At 35.2% G+C, this 23,228-nt stretch overlaps 1 protein-coding gene across 1 annotated transcript; it reads left to right on the top strand.

Annotated features, from left to right (window-relative positions):
* The first annotated feature begins 1,488 nt into the window (after nt 1–1,488).
* Nucleotides 1,489–23,129, top strand: LOC124843234 (uncharacterized). The gene is made up of 18 exons (XM_047319929.2): nt 1,489–1,952; nt 3,478–3,557; nt 6,504–6,554; nt 7,898–8,425; nt 8,564–8,821; nt 9,453–9,518; nt 10,956–11,135; nt 11,680–11,731; nt 11,821–12,102; nt 13,368–13,478; nt 14,841–15,029; nt 16,454–16,729; nt 18,004–18,627; nt 19,666–20,168; nt 20,268–20,328; nt 20,450–20,518; nt 21,955–22,505; nt 22,674–23,129. The coding sequence occupies exons 1-17, from the start codon at nt 1,788–1,790 to the stop codon at nt 22,039–22,041; spliced, it is 3,582 nt and encodes a 1,193-aa protein (XP_047175885.1). The 5' UTR covers nt 1,489–1,787; the 3' UTR covers nt 22,042–22,505; nt 22,674–23,129.
* The last annotated feature ends 99 nt before the right edge of the window (nt 23,130–23,228 follow it).

The following is a 23,228-nucleotide window of genomic DNA, read 5'->3' as shown; positions in this document are numbered from 1 at the left end:
TCGAAAACAAAGTTAAGTAACCAAAAAAAACATCATGAAATAATATTTGACCACACCATCTGAAACAATATACATTGTATATGTTTTGATTTATACGTAAAATAAATTTTTACAAGTATAACTTACATGAAATTAACTTTCCATTTAATATTAAGTTTTTTTTTCTATAAAAAAAATCAAATAAAAAAAAATCAAGAATGCAGTATTAAACAAAAGTTATATCACTCCTCCCGAAATAAAAATAGAGTAAGCCTTTTTCTCTGGCAGCAATGATGGAAGAAGCATAGTGACAGTGGTGCCACCAGTTAGTAATTGCGGTGATGCAGAAAGTAATAGCCGAACCCTAATATGCAACATAGTATGTTGGGCCGTCGTAAGTCCAATAGGTCAATGATGTAACGCTTATTGTGATGTTTGGTGTACTTTAATAATACATCCAACTTTTTACTTCTTTAGCATTCTTCATTTAAGATATTTATGGACCCAAATAAATTGAAATATTTCAAATTTAATATTTGTCATGCTTCTATTACTGTTTCTGTGAGCAGAAAAATGAATTCTTAAAAACTCATTAGTTACATTTAATGAATTTTAATTTTATCTATACATGTCAAATCTTGAGTGAATTATAAATGCCATTTATTAGACTTTAAATTAACTTGAGATATTTCGTACCTGAACTGAACCTACATAAAGTTTATTTATTTATTTGTTTCTAACCTAGGTGAAATTGCAAAGGTTAAAGAGTATTAAATATTTTTAATTAATTAAAACTTAAACACAGTTATAAAAAATAGTTAACTAATAAATGAAACATGTAACCATCATTTCCTTTTCACAATAATTAGTTAGATCAAACGAATGAGACACGAGTCTTAATAATTTTAAAACAGTTTGGAAAATTTATTATAAATTACTAATAAATTTAATGTCATTAATAAAACTAATCAACCTTTTAACTTCTAATTAATCAAGTTAATGTAAGAACAAAGAGAATACACAGTACTGACAACGAAGTTTTTGTTGTTAAATCACTAATTTTATAGTTCCAGGCTGACAAAATGATTTTAAAGTAATAATTATAATTTTTATTTATATAAAATGATTGAACCGTCTGAATAAAATCACTGTGGCTATTTTTCTTAATTTTTTATGTCACAACTTCTTCAATTTGCTAACTTTTTCTATATTTTCTCAAATTCAGCCTTTTAAAATTTAATTGTTACTTCTATTTAATAATAGTGATGTTTTAATTTAAATATTAGAAAATTTGCTTTAATTAAGGATTTCTTAGTTTGTGTATATGAGCTTTAAATAACTAAAACTATGAAAAAGGAGGTGGCACTGTAGGAGAGAGAAAAAAAAAACCCTAGAAGGAAGAGAGATTTGAAATTGAAACGGAACTTACCGAAAATAATAGAGAAAAAAAGATTTATTTAATTATAATATATATATAGAGAGAGAGTGTTTAGCGCATGCCAGCTCAGTCACAAGTGTTGTGTTCATAAAACTACGGCGCTACGTACAGCTAATACAACACTCGCGAAAATTAAGAATTTTATTTTATTTTCCCCTTTTTTTCTTTCTCAAATCTCAAAACCGAAACGCACTCACTAAAACAACACCACGACGAAGACGACGACGACGCACTTGTGCAATCTCTCCTTCGTTCATTCTCCGATTCGAGAATCGTTCAATCGAAATCAAATGTGCAATTCTTTGGCAAGGCGCTTCCAGATTCGTCTCCGCTGACGCTGATTCCGAATCCAATCAAGCCGAATCCGATAATGTCTTCCAGCTTCAGTCCCTCGCGTCCGCCGCAGCAGTTAATCGGGGTTTCGCGCCTGAGATCCTCCGGCGTTAAGAAGCTGCCGGAACCCTTGCGACGAGCAGTAGCCGATTGCCTCTCCTCTACACTCTCTCCCTCCAACGAACCTTCAAGAACTCTTCAGGTCTCTCTCTCTTCTTTGTTTTCGCTTCGTGATTCGTGTTGCACTGGATGTGGAAAATGAATTTCGCACGACACCGTTGCTGGAAATTATTTTTTATTATAAATTATTATTTTTGAAAAATTGGACGTTGGTTACCATTTTTTTTTTTTACTTCTGTTATTATGTAAAAATAGGAAGTTATTTATCCTCGCGGTTGGGGAAGAAAGTGGGATCGTGTAGGCTTTTTTTTACGTACTCAGCTGAATACGAATCTTGTTACTGAGCTGGAGGAGGGGTAATTTGGTCAATGTTGTGTGGCTGTTTTTAGGTTAACTTGTGGGAAGGGGTATTACTTCTGTACACACTCTTTCTTACTGGGCATGCTACCTATTTAGCATACAAGGTTTCTAGTTATATTTATGTTCTTATGGGATTTGGGATAAACTTTTGGGTAGATAGGAGGAAAAATAAAAGAAAGTAAAATGAGTTAAACTTCTTTCAGTTAAAATTACGCATTAGTTAAAGTGAGTTACTTGATAAGCTAAATTAGTGAGCTATTATCCCCTTTGTTAATTCTTTTATCTTCTTGTTAAGTGTTTAAGTGTTTAATATTTTCTTTGCATTAATTATATAATTAGGATTCAGTAATTGCTTGAGAAGTCTTCTTGGCTTGCCATACCCATCTTGATAGACACCATAGCAACTCCCTGTGCGAAGTTCTCGATATTAGTTAACTGCTACTGTCGTCTTTAATTTTTAAAGTGTAGGCTCGTAAGGGTGGAAGATACGGTTTTCTTAATTAGTGTGATCATTGCGTCTTTATCAACGTGATATTTGAAGTCTTTCCTTAAATTTGTTGCTTGTCTGCTAATGATTTTAGATGATTGAGTAATGCTGTGCATGTGTGCGAGAAGTTTTAAAAGTACTCTGAGTGGAGTTCTTATTTGATGTAATGGTCATTTTTTTTTATCGTTATATACATATAATATGCATGCATACATACATGCATATATGTGTGCGTATGATGCTGAAAGTTTTTTTCTTGATTGCGTTCCGTGTAAGTTAATGATTCTAAACAGCTGAGTAATGCTGTGTTCCGTGTCTGAAAATAATGAGTATTCTTGTTTTGTTTTCAACTCATGATGCAGGCTGTGTATCAGCGTGGAAAATTGCAATATTTACTGCCAATGTTGTAATGCTGATGTAACATTCAATATTTTTTTGCATTTATTGTACCATCTGTACTGAAGTTACTAACATATATTTTATGCAACAAATATGATTGTTATCGACATTAAGTCAATTATTTGTACATGTAGGGTGATTAGTCAAGCACCAGGTTCCTATTATTGGGGTTCCTCACCAACTTCAACATAATGTTGTTTCTTAAAATCTTACCAGATTTTAATGCCATGTATAACTGTCACTCTCGTTACTAAATCCCATTTGACTGCAAATTATTGTACCATTGTATTTGATATACAGTAACCAAATTCTAAACTTTACCAATTTATTTTTATTTTATAGCTTAAGTATATGATTTCAGGACTATCTGAAGGCCCCTGCAGCCACAGACTTGGCTTATAATGCAATTCTGGAACACACTATTGCTGAGAGGGAGCGCAGGTAATTGTTACATTTATTTATCCCATGAGGTAGTTGGAGATGCTTTCCAGATTTGTTAAAAACATATCTCTATAAATGTCCTGCTATGTACTTAGTATAATGTCATGCACGAAGTGAACTAATTTTTTGGATGAAAGGTGTGGAGTACATCCTTATAATTTCTATTTTGTAGTACCTGAGTATTTTTTTTTCTTGGTTAAGGTAATGCGCCTCTGTTCATGTAGATGGTTATATATATATATATATATATATATATATATGTATGTATGTATGTGTTAGAGAATGGAGGGTTTATGAGAGAAAAAAAGGAAACAGTGGACTTAACGGTGAGACCATTAAGTAAGTTGGACTTAACGGTGAGACAGTTAAGTCAGTTGGGAATTAACTGCTAGACAGTTAATGGGTCTTGGGGGGAAAGAGGTCTATATAAGGACCTCTTTGTTGTATCAGAAAGGGGGTTAAATCGTTGTCAAATGGGCGTTGTCGAAGAAACCTTTTCCTTGTTTAAATACTCCCTCACACATGCCATTTTCCATAACCCAAAGCCCCGCATACCTCTGCCATTTTCTGGAAGAGCTCCTTCTCCTTCTTCTTCAGCTACTGCAAAGAAATTAACAAGATGAAGGCAAATTCTCCACAGCCGAATTCTCAACAACCAACGCCAATAGAAACGCCTCCTCCACGATCACGCTGATCCCACGACACTGATGCGGACCACCGAATTACTTTCCACAATGCAACTCAAGCAGGCGCCGTGTTCTGCGGTGAACAGCCCCATGAAGCGCCGAACGCCGCCCTTCTGTTCTTTCTCCGAGGAGCCTCCCCCAAGAAGCTTAACCAGGAGGACCTCTCCCATTGCGGCTTCTCCTCCGACTCCATTCCGCCCAACCTCAACTCCCCCGTCCACCGTGGCTGTTTGCTTGATCGCCGCCATCCTCTCAAAAATGCCGCCCCGGTATCGACTCTCGAACCTGATCAACAACGCTTCCTTGAGCCCCTCCCATGTTCGGTCGCTCGCCTTTTCAATGTTAGAGAATGGAGGGTTTATGAGAGAAAAAAGGGGAAACAGAAGACGTAACGGTGAGACCAACTGTGAGACAGTTAAGTCAGTTGGGAATTAACTGCTAGACAGTTAATGGGTCTTGGGGGGAAAGAGGCTTATATAAGGACCTCTTTGTTGTATCAGAAAGGGGTTAGACATTTGTTGAATTGTTGACCGGTCTTAGCCACTGGTGAAGGAGGTTAAGCTCCTGAACTGCTTTGTATACTAGTTCTTTTCTTGTTAATACATACTCTTTTCTCATTCCTTATTATGTGTCCGTGAGAGTAAGAGTGCGAGTGTGTTAGAATTCCTACCGGAATCCCTAACAAAGTGGTCCGACCTGCCGGATCGAAATCGGAGAGAGAGCGCGATGGAGGGGAAGTTACATGCTTTGGAGAACAGAATTGAAGGAAAAATGAATGTCGTTGAAGGACGTATGAAACACCTGGAGATGGCAGTAGACGGGTTGAAGGCGGAATCAACGGCCAACCGGCAAGACTCGATAGCGATGCGTAAAGACATCCAAGAACTGTTACGATTGATGGGTGTGCGAAGCAAGCCAAACGGGGAGAGTTCTGACGGGAGCCATGGTTCAGTCAATGATAATGGGGGTGGCCGGCGAGAGGAAGCCGAAGGAGAAAGAGAAGGGGAACAATCAGAGAATCAACCCAATTGGAGGCGACGGGTGGAGTTACCCATGTTTGAAGGAGCCGATCCGTTGAATTGGATTAATAGGGCCGAAAAATTCTTTGAGATACAGAAGGTGGCGGAGGCGGAGAAGATCGAACTGGCTCACATCAGCATGGAGGGAAGCGCCGGTTATTGGTTTAAATTTTGGAAGGAAAAGGCGAGCGACCGAACATGGGAGGGGCTCAAGGAAGCGTTGTTGATAAGGTTTGAGAGTCGATACCGGGGCGACATTTTTGAGAGGATGGCGGCGATCAAGCAAACAGCCACGGTGGACGGGGGAGTTGAGGTTGGGCGGAATGGGGTCGGAGGAGAAGCCGCAATGGGAGAGGTCCTCCTGGTTAAGCTTCTTGGGGGAGGGCTCCTCGGAGAAAGAACAGAAGGGCGGCGTTCGGCGCTTCATGGGGCTGTTCACCGCAGAACACGGCGCCTGGTTGAGTTGCATTGTGGAAAGTAATTCGGTGGTCCGCATCAGTGTCGTGGGATCAGTGTGATCGTGGGGAGGCGTTTCTGTTGGCGTTGGTCGTTGAGAATTCGGCTGTGGAGAATTTGCCTTGATCTTGTTAATTTCTTTGCAGTAGCTGAAGAAGAAGGAGAAGGAGCTCTTCCAGAAAATGGCAGAGGTATGCGGGGCTTTGGGTTATGGAAAATGGCATGTGTGAGGGGAGTATTTAAACAAGGAAAAGGTTTCTTCGACAACGCCCATTTGACAACGATTTAACCCCTTTCTGATACAACAAAGAGGTCCTTATATAGGCCTCTTTCCCCCAAGACCCATTAACTGTCTAGCAGTTAATTCCCAACTGACTTACTGTTTCACAGTTAAGTCCAACTTACTCTCACCGTTACGTCTTCTGTTTCCCTTTTTTTTCTCTCATAAACGCTCCATTCTCTAACCGTATGTATGTATATATGTATATAAAGGATTTCCCTTCTCTTGTTTACTTGTCGTTTTGTTCTGCTATTGGACCTGATTTTCCTTTCAATTCATCTAAGATCTAGTTCCTTTTTGTTATGAATTTGTTAGTGTTTCCCATAGTTGAACTATTGTAATTGACTTTGTACTAGAATTTTGCTCAGCCAAGCTGATTATACTGTTTCTTATTGTATACTTCCGTCAGTTAGGAACCTCAAATATTTTTTGTATTTCCTTATTGACCTTTTCTGTTAGACCATTTCAAATTCCAGCAGTTTCTAACTTTGATATTTTCTGTCAGTCCTGCCGTAGTCACAAGGTGTGTGGCACTTCTGAAGCGGTATCTCCTAAGGTGTGTTTTCAGTTACTTAAATAAGTCAAAACTCAACGGTTTACCAGATTTCTATTTTCGGGACATTATCTATTACTCTAGTCTAGTGTTTTCCATCCTCATTTCATGGACTTGCACCTCATTTTGCTACAATGTTACTTATTTCAATATATGAATTTACTTACACAATTGTATGTCAATCTTTATGTTAGATAAAATGCCAAAAAGAGTAGAGTATTGGTAGGTGTTTTAATCAATGCCAAAAAGTGATCGGTATATTGTCTGTTTTGTATGCTTTATGCTGAACTTGAACTTCTACTCCTAGAGTACTTTGTTGGAAGAAGTGTATTGTTTTACCAATCTTACATGCAGAACAGTGATGTAAACTCTGTCAATAAAGTCCATTTATTAAACAACAAAGATGATCATTAGTTGATAATTAAAGGTACCAACAAAAGTGCCAGAGCACAATGTTATCTTGTTTCTTCATTACATTCTACAGTAAGATGTCTCAAATTTGGGAAAAAGGATTATTTCAAAATTTACTGTTCTGATGTGCATTAAAGTTTCGAATGTATTTACATTAAAGAACTCAGAATAATCAACTAATAGAATAATATGATAGATTCTCATGTGTCAAGATTAATATGTTCTAGCTATCTGTTTCTTAAGACATGGCAATGCCTATATCATTATTTGTTAAATTAGTGTTTGCTGGATTTTGATTATTTCAAACTCAAAAACTAGCTTTTCAGTCTGATTCTTGAAGAATTTGATTGTCAGCTTTTCTCATACTCATGAAAGAAGAATAAGCTAATCCAAAGGTCAAATGGTCTCTCACTTCCCAAAACGAGTGGCACTTAAATTCTATTGAAAATTAGGCAGTTAGGTTCGTTTTCCATTTCTTGTGGGATAAAAGCACAAAATTGCATTTAGGCAAATAGCTTCCTTGTCTAATTGAATATAACAAAGTACAGAAATGATGACAAAGTGCCCTCTCAGAAGAAACCAAATGTGCAGAGTCTAGGAAGAAAGAAATAGCATGCACGTTTTTTGTTGGAGGGGGATAGGTTGGCTTTCTGGTCCTGAAATTCATTGTTCCCTGTATTAATCATTGTCTTAGTAACAAAACTTCTCTGTTCTCAGGCAGGGAAAGAGGTTAGTGAAACTTTTTTAGGATTATGCTAATTTTCTTTGTCGTTTAAATGATCTTATATTCATTATCTGAATGCTGTTTACTTAGATTCATAAAATATCTGAAACATGCAATTTGTATCTTTCCTTATTTGACTGCTTCTTAGACAATATACAATCTTGTTATAGTTGCTATTTGCACATTAAGTACTCACAACTTATTACTACAGATACAAACCAAGTGAGGAGACATTACTTCAGATAGATCGTTTTTGTTCAACAATAATTGCTGAATGTGATATTAACCCAGCTCAGCCGTGGTCACGAGTTTTGAGTCGTCAATCTGGTGTATCAATAACATCCATAAATACATCTCCTTTACCTGTATCTACCTTTGCTTCTGAGGCACTTGTAAAGTCACTAAGTTATGTTCGTTCATTAGTGTCTCAACACATTCCTAAACGACTTTTCCAACCAGCTTCATTTGCTGGACCACCTTCATCTGGACAGTCACTGCCGTCATTGTCATCATTGCTGAGTAAATCCTTCAATTCCCAGTTAACTCCTGCAAGTATTCAAGAAACACAAAGTTCCACAAGTGTTCAAGAACAACTAGAGAAGGATTCAAGTTCTCTGTCCATTTCAAGGTTATCGAAAATTGAAAAAGCTGATGAAATGGATGAACTAGGGTTCATTGCAGGTGATGTTCTGAAATGGCGCTGGCTTGAGGAACCAATGTCATCTATAGGCGCCGAAAAGTAATAATCTGTGCTTTATACTGGTTTAGGTGTCTTGTTTGTGGCCACTGTAGCTTATATCTCCACTTTACCTTTTAATTTTCAATTATCTTCTAGTGTTCAGAAATTAACTTTGTTAATTAACATGTGTTAATGCAGTGACCGTGTCGTGAATTCTCAAGACATGACATCACATAGCTTCTTAGAAATAGGTGCAGCAGCTCTACTTGTAGGAGACATTGAATCTAAGATGAAAGGACAGCCATGGAAATATTTTGGAACTGATGATATGCCTTACCTGGATCAGCTATTGCAGTCTTCCCCCGTAACACCAATTACTGATTCTGATTCTGCTCGTCCCCATTTGAGGGCGATAACAGCATCCAAGCGCATAAAACCTGGCTCTCGTCAGATATGGCATGTTCTTATATGAACTTGCACTGATATTTTTCTTTTTCTACTTTCTTTATGAGTTCATGACATGCCAAATCTTTCATAATTTGTTGTTTTTAGCCAAATATTATATTAGAAAATTTGGACTATTACCTTCATAATATTTTATTTAAAAGCAATGGTTTCTAGAATTTTAGATTAGCCTTCAAAAGACAAATGGACTGTCATGTCCTATTGATTAATTAATTGGTTTGTGTGAGTTGTGTTGAATTAGTTTTGTCAGTTCAGGTTTTCTCTTTGTACTTTTTCTGTACTCATTCTGTTTCTTGTACCCTTGTTCTTTCTCTCTTCGTTGTATATTTTTTTTAATATACACCTTTTCTGCAGTCATGCATAAGATCTTTATGCAATACATTGGGTGGTTCTCCTTGGTTCATTATCACCATGTCAACAAGGACTGTGATGTTATGTGAATTATCATGCTAGTTGTATGGGCAAAATTATGTGATAAGTATTTGAATTGGTCTTATACAGTTTGATATTCCTTTTATCCACAAGATGTGTAAAAGATATGTTTTTTCTTTTTCACTACTTTGATATGCAGCAATGCTTTTCATGATTTGATTTGCTGTTCTGAACACTTCCATTTCTACAGGGAGGATTTTCCTGTGATTACTTTCCGTCCCAGAACTCGACAGCTTTTCCAGTATCGTCATTACAGGTTTAGATCATTTGACTCTGGAGAATATTCAGAGGAATTGGACAACAAATGTTTGAGCCTGATTTTATCATATCTGAATATGCATGTCATAAAAAAATTTTAACCTGGTCTTTCGTTGCAAGGGAAAATGCTATCATTGCTTTCCAATTTAGATTCGGAAAAATGTAATTATTTAATATTTGTCACTTCTTTCAAAGTAATTATTACTTCATCCTAAAGCTTCTTAAGTTTCCGTAAGTCGAATATTTACATTAGTATGTATGATTTGTACTTGTTTATTGATCTCTGTTAGTTTTGGTGCCATTATTGATGATTTACACTTTCAATTTCTTATTGTCTATAAGTTTACACACTCTGATGACAGAATTGAAGGGAAAACTGTCAGGAATAGTTAGAACTGTTAAGTAAATAAGTGGGGGGGAGATAGAGATCGAAGTAGGCATTCAGAGAATTATAAACAGTGGAAATCACAGTAGAAGAGGTAGTTTTGACTGCTTGAAAATAGACAAGGGAGAATCGAGGGCAAGGAGAGATATTGTAAGCCAGGAATTTATTTGGTAAATGAAATCCCTAAAATAGTGTAGTGTAGCTATTCCTTCTGCAACAGTTGCTGCACTTAACTGTTCTACTTCGGCACCGACTTTAGTGCCAAGGGCCTCTCCGCCACTATAGCATGCTATTTATAACCCTTTATAGAACAACTTGCAGAGATGGATGCAGAATTAAGGCATAGAACGGAGGATAGGAGAACACCGCAAATGAGGAACTTGTTTAGGAGGAGGCTCAATCCCCAATTGTCCAAGCATCTTGAGGAAGACTGATATGGTAGTGGGTTAGAGTGTGGTGGTCCAGAGATTCTATCTTGGGCAAGAAAAATAGGATTAACCCATTTGATGGTTGTGATCCTTTTGGGTAGATTGCTAAAGTGGCATGCTTTTTAAAGTGCAGCAAATTAAGCCACTAGTTTAGAATTGTGGGGAGATGATCAGCAGGGATTCTCATGCAAGTTGAATCTCTTTGTTGAGAAGAGAGAACCTGAGAAGGCCTCTGGTGAATTCCATTTATTTAGACCACAATGGAGCTATTCAATTTATATGGGAGAAAACATAATTACAGAATATTCAGAAACCCCATTTTGGGCTAATAGTATAAATGTAGAATCAATCTAATTGATTCTAATATGAACAATAACTTTATCTATAGGATTCTATCATATCTACATTCGAACACTCTCCTTTAAGTTGGAGCATATTGGCCATATACACCAAGCTTGTTACATATGTGGTTAATCCAATTACCCCTTAGTGATTTAGTGAATATATTTGCTAGTTGATCATGGGAATTGACAAAGCTAGTATTTTTTTTATCATAGTCTTCTTGTTAATAGTTTATTTATGTGTTTCTACATCTCACAAAATGTTCTCTTCTGCCGACCAGTGAGCAACAACCTCTGCGATTGAACACTACTGAGGTACATGATGTTATAGCCGCAGTTTGTGCAGAGGTTTCTATCCCAAATGCCAATATTGTCAGAGCCTCAACTAGACTAAATAATAACAGCGGCAAACCATCATCGGATGTGGCTGTGAGCGTCCTTATTAAACTAGTTATTGACATGTATGTTTCAATTAACTGTTGTCTTTTTTATGTTTTATTCTTTTCTGGTTAGCAACCGTTTAGTCCTGAATAATTTTTCTTAGTTTTACTGTATATTCCTGATTTCTATTATGAAAATGTTAATTTTTTGAGTTTCATTTTCTCATAATGGAAACTAGTATGAGTTGAATTAGTTTTTGAAGTAGAGAAGATGAGGGTTTGATATTGCAAAATTGAAGAAAAATGTTATGAAATATTTATTTTATTGAAGGTGGTTTTATTGAGGTGTGTGAATATATAACTTGTTGACTGGTATTTTTTGCGGTTGTCCATTTTATTAGATAACCAATTGCCAATTTACACTGATGTAAAAACATTGTTGAGATATGGCTATGTAGTATTTCAAAACTTATATACTTTTCATGTTGGGTAGAATTATAGTGTTGAGTGCCAGATTGCTTAGCCACAGATTAATTTTCTGGCAACTATTTTATTTCATATTTCTATCGTTTTACACTTCTCTGCAAGCCAATTATGCGTAATGATCACAGATATTATTTTCCAGGTATGTTTTAAATTCTCAGACCGCTGCTCCGCTCATTCTTTCTATGCTTGAGGTGATGCATAAATAAAAGACTTTTTTTCTGTTATGCTATGCTATCTGTAATATTTTCGGGTACTAATTTATTTGAAATGCCACTTTCAGGAGATGCTTAGTTCTAATACTGCATGCAGGGTTCGTGTTTTTGATTTAATTCTAAACCTTGGGGTTCATGCACATCTCCTAGAACCGATAGTTGCTAATGATGCTTCTACTATAGAAGAAGAATATTCTCAAGAATCCTATTATGACAGTGACACTCAAGTTATGGTGCCTGGAAGCACAAAAGCAAGTTCTCAGAATAAGTCAGATTCGGGCTCTGCAATTGATAAATTTGAGTCTTGGATTTTAAATATTCTGTATGAGATACTGCTTCTTCTTGTTCAGGTATCATTGGGCAGAAAATGAAATTGTCGAACATAACCATTACTTGTTTCTAAATATATTCTTTTTTTGGCTGGGATCATCTGTCGACTGGTGTCAATATTATCTTTGACACTTGTCACAATATACTAATTTATGTGTAAATGACATGGCGTTGATGAGTTTCTGTTGGAACTACAGTTAGGATGCGACATTTTTTTTAATGGATTGAAAATATAAGAATACAATGCAAGTTTACATCGTTTTCTTGCCATTATTGAGATTGGGAATTTTTTTTCTTTAGTTTATGTTTTAAGAGTTAGATAGCTATTCTAGATGGATTTGTTGTGATATTAGCATGTGCTAGGAAGTGCATAGAGCACCAGTTGGACTATCAGGTGCTGTGTTATAGAATATTTGGTATGTTAAGAAATAAAACTTTTTTTATCAGATTTGTCAAATGTTTCTAGATGATTTTTCCATCTGAACAATTAAGTTCTACTTCTGAATTCAATGATGACATTATAGTACATTCAAAGGTAGACTTTTAAAGCATGATAGATACATTCATAACCACGTGCACACAGATACACATCAAGGAAACTGTTTTTGTTCGATATTGCATAGAAGTATATGTAAAAGCTTATATGATCTTGTACTCTAGTGCCTTATAATATAAATTTGGATTTGGATGCTTACATTCGTAATACTTGTAAGATGTAGGCAGAAGACATTGTACAGAGGGATCCACTGTCATGTACATGTCCCTTTAAACTACTAAATTGTCAGGATAACTGCATTAACGAAATATACGAGCCTTTAAATTCTCTGAACGTACATGTGCAATTGGTTAGTTCTTCCATCCTGTACACATTCTAACTAGATAATATCACCTGAAGATGTTCTAGTCAGTATCTTTTAGATTTGTAGAGTATAACTTGGGGGCTAAGTCTTTTGAATGTGGAATAAATTAAAGGGTAGTTGTTGTAGTCACTGATGGTACCTAATGCTTGATATACTTGTAAGGTAGTGGAATACTGTTGAAATAATCACCGTTTCTAATATCTAGAAAAAGATATTTTTGAGGTAGTGTTCACGTATTGGAGTGGGTTTGCATTACTGTTTCAGCTTAGATTGATAAAGAAAACGTTTTTATCATCTATTTCATATGAATGTTCTTAAGATAATTATGTTATCTGTCTATCTGCTTTTTCCATTTTTCAAACATGATTGTTTAATCATGCTGTTCTCATAAATTATCATTTATGCTGATCGATTGCTTCATACAGTCTGAAGAAAAGGATGAATCTGTTTGGGCATCTGCACTCAGCTGTTTGCTGTATTTTGTTTGTGATAGAGGAAAGATCTGGAGAAACCGTTTAGTAGGGCTTGACATAAGGGTGAGAAATAATTCCCTCGTCTCCTATTTGATTCTACTTGTATTTCATGGAAATTTCATTTTTATTTCATAGCACATTCTGCTGGCTAAATATTTTTCTTCTTTTATGGGAGGTTGGACAGGGTGTCAGGGGAGAGGATGCTTGCCAATTATTGAACTTTGGAATTTAATTTAGATCTATAGTCTTCTATTTAAGGGAGTGGAAGAATGGTGATGTGGAATATTTTATTAAGCAAAAAAAAAGTAAAAGATTAAGAATTAATATTTTTCAGACTAAACTAGATAAAAATAAAAATAGTGTCACAGAAGGAAGTTGAGCCTGTTTCAAACATCTTTTTAAACCAAAAGGTCATGCCGCTGCCTTTAGAGCTGAAAACTAATGTTTTTTGTGGTTGTATTGCAAGGAGAGCATTTCACTAATGCTATTCTTATAAATGTCAACTTTCTTCTCTACACCTCTTCTTTGTCACCTGCCCCTTTTACTTTCATATTCTCATGCCACCTTATTTCTTTCGTTCCCTTTGTTCCTTGTTATGAGCCGTAGCCATCTATTGGGAACAAGTGATTGGTGCTAGTTTTCTCATAGTTGCTATCCCAGAATATGCGTCTTCATCATCTCACTTTGATTTTCCCTGTCATTCACTTTTCGATTTATGGCTTCCTCACTATCTATCCCCCCCTTTTAAAGGGGAAACTTGTTTTTCCATTTGATGTTCCAGCACATCTGGTATTTTTCTCAATTTTTGTCATCATCAGAACCAATCTTTTAAAGAGGAAACTTGTTTTACCATCTGCTGTTCCAGTACACCTAGTATTTCTCTCAATTTTTTTCATCACCATATCCAATTTTTGGTGTCTCGGTATCAGTCACACTATCATCTCCTTGGTTGAACAGTTGCTGTATATGTTTGTATTTTAAACCCCCAGAATGATTCTGGTAAGGCTGAACGCTTGAAAAATTTCACTGTTTAGGTTTAGGTGAACGTACCTAACTGGCATCAGCTCTGTTTATCTGGAGTTGTTGAGTAGCTTTCAACTTAATGTTATTGGATTATGTTTTAGAATTTCTATGAGGGACTAAAACTAACAAACTATAAGGTTGTAGTACTTTGGTTTCTGTAATCTAGATGTTCTTTAGTTATTCAGTACTTTTTTGTTTTCCATTAATACAGTTTTTTTTCCATTTGGGCACTTCTGTGTGCAAGCTATATGGTTTTAAGCATGTCAGCCATGAAATAATTCTTAACACAGGAATTTGTAAACCCTAGGTGCTATTTGCTTACTGCTTTGTTGTGGATTGGTAATGCTCTGTATTTCATTATGATATAACCGTCTGATTTAGTTACCTCCAATCTACTGATAGGTTCTGAAGGCACTTGTAAGAATCAGCAGGGAGAACTCTTGGGCAGAATTAGTTCACTGTAAGCTTATTTCCATGTTAACCAATATGTTTTATGAAGTTCCTGAAGTTGCTGCATCTGTACCCGGCAAACCAAAGTTTCTTGTGGATCAACTTGATCTGATCGGAGGAGTTCAATTTATTTTTATTGAGGTGTGCATATCTTTTTTCCAATTGAGTTTATTATCACTGATACCTTTCCCCCTTTTTACCAACAGTACTGCTGTGTATAATTATTGTATCCATGCTGCATAAACAAGGCCCAACATGTTATCTTGTTAGTTGACCACTTAAATTAATTGTCACTTTTCAATCTGTAGAAAAACAAGTATATTATGCGTGATCTATGATGTTCATTAGTTTGCAGTATTTTCAACGCATCCATTATGTTGAAATAACAAAACTAGTATTGGAAATGGTGTAGTTACCTGCTCCAGATCATGTAATTGGTTTTAGGATTGTGAAAGAGTATCAAAGAGTTATAAGTAAAATGATTTTGAAAAAACTAGAGATAAAGATCGTGACACATTGGGCTGTTGGATCTCCAAATTTAACCTTAACGGGAGTGAGGTTGGTTGACACGATGGATTAATGGCATAGAAAGATATGTGATTGTGAAAACGCAGATGCAAGGTGTTAGGTTCCTAATTCAAGAACCTAAGGTAAACACACACTAAACACTCCAGAAACTACTGTATAACTCTCGTTGTATTATTCACAAGCACGAATACAAGTTCTAGATACAGTTAGAGAGCTTAACCTCCCCCTACAGGATTCACGCTTCCTGTACAACTCACAAAACAACAGCCCCCTCCTCTATTCAATTATTCTCTCTCTTATACTACACATCCCGTCTTTCCTAACTGTTATTGCAGTTAGGCTAACTAACTTCTACTTACTTCTCTTTCTCCTCTCATATACACGTAACTTCCTAACACAAGGTAATCATCACTAAAAAAGTTATTGCTTAAGAAGTCTGATTTTTGGTACAACTTATAAATGATAATAGACCAAGACATAATTTTCAGGACAAGACCTCTACGCAAAAAGGAAATTATTTTCTGTGAAAATTGGTCTGTCCTGCACAAAAACTTAATGGTAAATGATTTTTCTAGAATCTGGAGCTGATGTTTCCACATCCTCTGGTGGTTGTGGGCTTCAGCCAATGACTGCAATGAGCTGGACACATATAGTCATTGTCGTATTGCTTGATTTGGGGACTTTTAAGCTTTCATCAATTTGTCATTAGGGTTGTGATTGGTTGATCCTACAGCCTGTCTGGATACAAACTTAGAAGCGGGCATCTCAACTAGAAAAAAAAAAGAAAAAAACCTATATTTCTTGTGGAGAAGCTCCCAAAGCACTTATAGCTTGTATATAAAGAGGGCCCATATAGAATAAGACTTTTGTTATTGTGATTGATTAATGGGTCCAGTACAGATTTTTCATTTTATTTGGTCGTAAGATTCCTGTTTTTTAGTTTTGTGCAATGGAATAAAATGTTGATCAAGGTCTTATTTACAGTGTAAGTTTCAAAGTATATGATTTCTCCTTGCTTTTTGGTTTGTTGCGTGCAGTATTCCCTGGCAAGCTCAAGAGAAGAGAGGAAAAATTTGTATTCAGTGCTTTTTGATTACATTCTGCATCAAATAAATGAAACATGCTTTGCTTCTGGAGTCAATGAATATAGTGATGATGAGATCCAACCTCTTGCTGCTCTACTTGCTCAAACAAATGCACCCGAGGCATTTTATATTTCTGTTAAACTTGGGGTAGAAGGCATTGGAGAGATTCTGAGAAGATCGATTGCATCAGCACTGTCCAGATATCCCAATAGTGAACGACTAAATATGGTACTTCTATATTCTTCTTTTCTTATCTCTTGTTTTGATAGTTTAAGGGTTATTCCTTTTCATGATTCTAGTGAGCGTCTCTATTCTGCTTCCCATGGTGGACATAATAAATCTGAATTTTTTTAAATGTAACAACCTGCAAGATTGGTTTTTCTTGTTAACAGAGGAAAAAGGTTTCAACTTGGATTAGTTTGTAAAGCAGGTAAGCATTTAACAATTTGGACTATGGAGAAAGCATATGAAACAGTTTGTCTAGTGCTTCTCATGGATTTGTACACAAGCATTTGCAATACCTTCATCAAACAGAAACAACTTTTCTACCAGAAACACAGGATTACAAATTGTAAAAAGTAAATTGCCAGTAAATATAATTTTATCTACCCTTTTATCTTAGACATTAAATTTATGGATTAAGTATATTTTTAGTTCCTGAACCTTGAAAAAAAATTTGAATTAGTTTCTCGTTGAAACTTTAATATATTTTGGTCTCCAAACTTTTAAAAATAATGGAAATAGTCTTTTTTTAATCTAATTATGTTAATTTTTTTTACGTGTCAAACGTGTTTCTTAGCTAACATTGAAATGAGAACGTCTCAAACAGTATAAACAACTCAAATGCTAGTATGAAACATGTTTGAAACGTCAAAAAACTTTGACGTAATTGAATTAAAAGGACTATTTTCATTCATTTTTAAAGTTTAGGGATCAAAATGTATAAAGTTTCAGAAATGGACTAATTCTAATTTTGCGTCAAAATTCAAAGACTAAGAACATATTTAACCCTAAATTTATTTATATTTCTGATGACATCTTCAAGATTGTGGGAGTTGCTTTAATCACACAAATTATAGTCATAAACTAAATTCTTGTTCAGTTGATCGCTTAGCTCAATTAAATCTTATAATTTGAGGGAGGATTTTTTTGGTAGCCAAAATTAAACATGTATTTGTTTTCTCCGTTAAAGGTTAAAGATAATCTATACTATTCTGTTATTCTCTTTCCTTGGTTGCAAGTGTAAATGGCTGATTTATTACTTTCCCTGAGCTGCATATGCATTTACTTTACGGTTTGCTCTTATTCATTACATAATATCAGGATTCACTGGTTTAGTTCAGTTATAGTTTGGTTTTGCATTCATTATACCCTTTATTAAAGATTATGAAGTTATTGTCACTTTTAGTTTTAATATGTTTTTCAAATATTTGGCGAATAAGTCTTATTTAATTTCTAGATATTCGTTTTGTTTATTGTTGGTTTCTTTTAAATATTTGCAGCTACTAGAAGTTGTAGCGGAAAAATTTGATGCTGTAATAAGTACATTCACTCATTTGGACAAAGAGTTCTCTCATATGAATCAGATAACCAAATCTCTCAAGTTCCTGGAGAACGTAGAAGGTGTGGTTCTGAGAAATGGCATTGGTTTGCAGGCAAAGCACTCATGGTCCACTTTACATTCTCTTCTTCATTCTGAAAGAATTTCTTATCGTCAAAATGGGTATATCTGGTTAGGTGATCTGCTTATTTCCGAAATTAATGGAGAAAGAGATGGAAATATATGGTCAAGTATCACATACTTCCAGCAGAAAATTGCTCAAGCTGGAACTCAAGATTCTTTCAATACCTCAGATGTTCCTTTGCCCATTTTACTTTTGTGTGGCCTTCTAAAGTCTAAATACAACTATATTAGATGGGGATTTTTGTATGTCCTTGAAAGGCTTCTCATGAGATGCAAATTTTTGTTAGATGAGCATGAAATGCAACAATCAAGCAGCAGAGATCAGGGTTATGGGAAGAGGGATTGGCATCTCGAGAAAGCCAATGCAGTGATTGACATAATGAGTGGAGCTTTGTCTTTGGTGTTTCAGAAAAATGAGACAGATCGCATTAATATTCTGAAAGTAATTTTCACTGAACTCGAGATACTTTTTTATAATATGCTCATGTTGTAACATTACCTGTCTGTAAAAGCGTTGCAATCCACACTACAAAGTAACAGAAACCTGATCCCCCTAGGTGAAGTCAGTTGCATGGGCCACTTGACTTGATACCATTAGTATTGGTCAGAGATTCTAACTCTTTGGAGATATTAACTCTGAGATCGCTTTTAATAACTTAATCAGATTGCCTCCTTGGTCTCTCTTTTTTCACGAGACTAAATACAGTTACTCCCCTTATTAGTGCTTCTTCCAATAGTATTCTCTGCATGTGTCTAAACCACCTTAACTGTTATTTTTATCTTTTCCTCAATTAATGTCACACCAATATCTCTTCATATACTATCGTTTTGTATTGCATCCTTTAGTGATCCATCCTTCCTCATTTATGCTACTCCCACATGTCTTATTGCTCCCTTAAAGCTTAGCATCCTCTACCATAGAATATACAAATGTCTGGCGGTATGGGTACATTTTATTGAGATTTGTAGAAAATTTGATAATTTGCAAGTAACCCCTGATGTCTTTTTTCCATCTTAACCATCCTTCTTGTATCTTGTGTATGACATTCACATTACTTGCAATCAGCACTGACTTTGAAAAATGTAGTTAACAAGTCTGCATGTTCTAATCCTATTCAAGTTTGTTTTAGGATTCGCTAAGGAACTTTTAGTCATGCCTTGTTTATCTGGAAACTACTTATGGAGCATGAATTTTTGTTATATGATCTAGAATGGTTTATTTTCTGAGTGGTGAAGAATTTTGTAGTAAATTAAATTTCTACAATTACAGACAATGGTCTAGCCGAAAAAATTGTTGATATTGTTGCAGATTTATATTTAAGAATAGTAATTTTTATAGAAATATTGTTTATATTATTCCTTTAAACAAATGTTTGGAGAATTTGTATTTTGTTTTATGTTGTGGCTTCTATTTAGGTATTGCTTGATCTATCATTTTTCACCCTATGTGCTGAACACTTTTCTCTGTTTTTCTAAACAGATGTGTGACATATTATTCTCCCAATTGTGCCTAAGAGTTCCTCCAACTGCAGCTCTGCCCTTTGGAGATGATGTTCACCATGGCAGAAATTTAAATCACACTAATGTAAGTAAAAGGTTTGATAGAGCTAATCATGTTGTCAGGCAAGATACTTTCCACAGGGATGAACACAAGGAGGAAGCTAATAGGAGATCCACCTATCATAATAACTACCACCTGGATCATGAGACTGCATCAATGGCAGCACTTTCCCAAGGACGAGCCATTGTCCCAATGCAATTAATTGCACGTGTTCCTGCTGCCATACTATATTGGCCACTTATTCAATTGGCTGGAGCAGCAACGGATGATATTGCATTGGGTGTTGCTGTTGGAAGTAAAGGAAGAGGAAACCTGCCCGGTGCTACATCTGATATTCGGGCCACACTTCTGCTACTACTTATTGGTAAATGCACAGCAGATCCTGTTGCTTTCCAGGAGGTTGGTCAGGAACAATTCTTTAGGTGATTCCTAACTTTACTCTTTGTGAAATTTGTTGGCTTTCTTACGTTATCATCTTTATACACTGACATATAAAGCATGAAATTTCTTGCATCTTGCAGGGTACTTTTGGATGACACAGATTCAAGAGTGGCATATTATTCTTCTGCTTTTCTTCTGAAGGCATGGATTTTAATTGATTTTTGGTGTTGGTTCCATATATATATATATATATATATAATATTAAATATATGTGTGTGTATGTATGTATATCATCTTTTCTAATAATTTCTCGTTGCTGCAGCGAATGATGACCGAGAAGCCAGAGAAATATCAATTCATGCTTCAGAATCTTGTTGTGAAGGCTCAACAGGTACCTCCATTTTTCATAATGAGTTGGTTCAAGTCCATACTAGTAGTAAAGCTGAGATTCAATTTTAATCTTACATTTGATGAGCTTATATCCAAATTCTGTCGTTTATATAATTCTCATGATTATGTTAATGAAACCAAAAAAAAAATGGTAACAATCAGGATTTCGAAGTTCCAGTTGCAGTGGAAAATTAGGCTAAGAGACAAGATTTTGAAACCATGCTTGTAAAAGTCATTATATCAGAATATTAGGGTTATTCATTTATTGTTAGTCCTGCTATGCTATTGGTCATATCGGAATGGGTTTACTAGTGCTTGTACTAGTTATTAAAATTATAATTTGTCTTTTGAAATTATTAAAATTATTAGGGTTAGGTATGTTTTTAGTCCCTCTTTCAAAGTAAGGTACATTTTAGTCCTTCTATTTAAAAAAAAACGTTAATTTTTTATCCTCCCGGGAGGACAAAAAATTAAGTTTTTTTTGAAGGAGGAGGACTAACATGTACCTTACTTTGAAAGAGGGATTAAAAACAAATTCTCTTGATAGTTTAGGGACTAAAAATATATTTAACCCAAATTATTATAACGAATTAAAAAAAAAAATAGTGGTAATAATCTAAATCTTATTGTTATCTCAAGTATATTGGTTATTCAATATTAATATCATCCTTATTATTTAATGTACACATTATTACCTCAATGTATATTAAATGTGTATCTTAATATAAATAATTACTAATATGTTAATTCGCTCAGAAAGTAGGTAATATACATTGAGGGTATTAATATCTCAAGTAAAATGTTATCTCAAAAAAATTGATATCATCCACATTGGTTATTTAATATATAATTTATATATTAATAAGCTTACATGTACATGTCAATATGATATAAAAAACTCACTTTTGTAAAATGAAAAATTGGAATGAAAAAAGACTTATTAATTTAATCATTCAGTATTTTATATGCTTGTTGCTTTTGTTTAATTTACATTTTTAACAATATTAAAACAATCAAGAAAATAATAGATTACATAAAAATAATATTAGTATTAGATATTCTACATATTAGATATTATACATTAAAGAAAAACCAGAAAGATAGAAACAAATGATTCAAATAGATACGAACCTATGTTAAGGGCGCAATAATTTTTGAGCCAAATAACTCATTTCTTTCCCTCCTGCTGGTCTACTTAATGTCCTATTAGAGGACTCTAGATTTGTTGTTTAGTTCCTTTTTTTTCCTTTTGTTGGTTTATTTCCGTACTGCACCCGCCCAAAAGTATGTGCCATGAACAAATGGTAAAAAAGGCCACTTTTGTGGGTACGAAAGATATTGCTAAGGTGAACAGAAAAAACCGTGCACTTGCAATATTTTTGGTGGATTTAATATTTTGTGTTGCTTAAATTATCAAATGTTGTCTTTGCAATGTAGAGTAACAATGAAAAACTGTTGGAGAATCCATATCTTCAAATGTGTGGCATACTTCAACTCGCAAATGATCTTGGGATTGACCTGTGATCTTCAAGGCATGACTTTCTGGGAGGCTATATTATACGGGGTAGGACATCTGCATTGGTTTGAGGAATTGTCGCTATTCGTTCTGAGGAAAAACTTCCGTCGTTGGATTTACTCAGATTGAAATACGTATACATATCCAGGGCATACTTTATTCTTGCAACATAAATGCGATTGATTGTCAGCATTGCAGAGTACAATTGTATCCAGAGAAAGAGAGCCAGTGGAATTGATTGAACTCTTAATATTAATTAATTACTTTGAGAAGTAATTAAGAGAACTAGGAAACATACTGCATGGTATCAATTCCTGTATCTCTTCAGTGATATCACTAGTTTGGAGTGCAATGTTGTATACTTGTATCTGCCATTATTTCAACTACAGGGGGAAGACAGAGTTCTGTTAAGGGATAAATTTGAATGTCCCTGATTTTGACTCAACTGTTGAAATTCTTGGTCTGCCACCAGGTTCGCACCCTCTCTTATTTTTTTCCTGCTTTGTTGGGATATTGACGCCTTCTTGTCTTTAGTCGAGATATTAGTACTCTGGCCTGAGTAGATGTCAATACAGCAGCTAAACTCTGATATTCAAAATCTTGTGACGTGTTTTGACATGATCATTTTGTGTGCATGCAGTTGCTGGCGGGCGTACATTACTTTCCAACCAAAATGTGTGCAGAACTACATAAGATTGTCTCTTGTACAGGCCATAGATTCCCACCGAGCCTTCTTCAGTTTTTTTTTTTTTTTTCATTCATGAAGGCCGCCTCTATGCTTTCTTTTTTTACTCTGGCATACAGGACCTTTCATGGGAAAAAAAAGGAAGAACTCAATTTTGTGCGTTGTCAATATAATCACAGGTCCAACAAAATCCTTTGATAGGGGCATCATGGGATGTCTACTTTTAGAGGCATCCAAGTTGCTCCCATTTTCTGTAAATATGTTATTATTTTTCCCCCCTTTTGATCCAACATTTATTGCGAAAACTGTAACATTAATTGAGAAATTAATATGTACTAATGTAGATGATTTATACAGAATACCGGGCTTTGTGATGGAAATGATTGTGAAGGACAGTTTGTGATCTAACAACCCCTCATAATCCTTCATGGTTTCATTTTTTTTTTAATATATTTGCAATTAACGCAAAGTTTTGGCCACTATGTAAACTTATGTTGATTCTTGTTCTTA

Source organism: Vigna umbellata, chromosome 4 (assembly GCF_029865625.1).
Source record: "Vigna umbellata cultivar VRB3 chromosome 4, Vumbellata_1.0, whole genome shotgun sequence".
NCBI classification, from domain to species: Eukaryota; Viridiplantae; Streptophyta; class Magnoliopsida; order Fabales; family Fabaceae; genus Vigna; species Vigna umbellata.
This window is presented reverse-complemented; position numbering and strand designations above follow the sequence as displayed.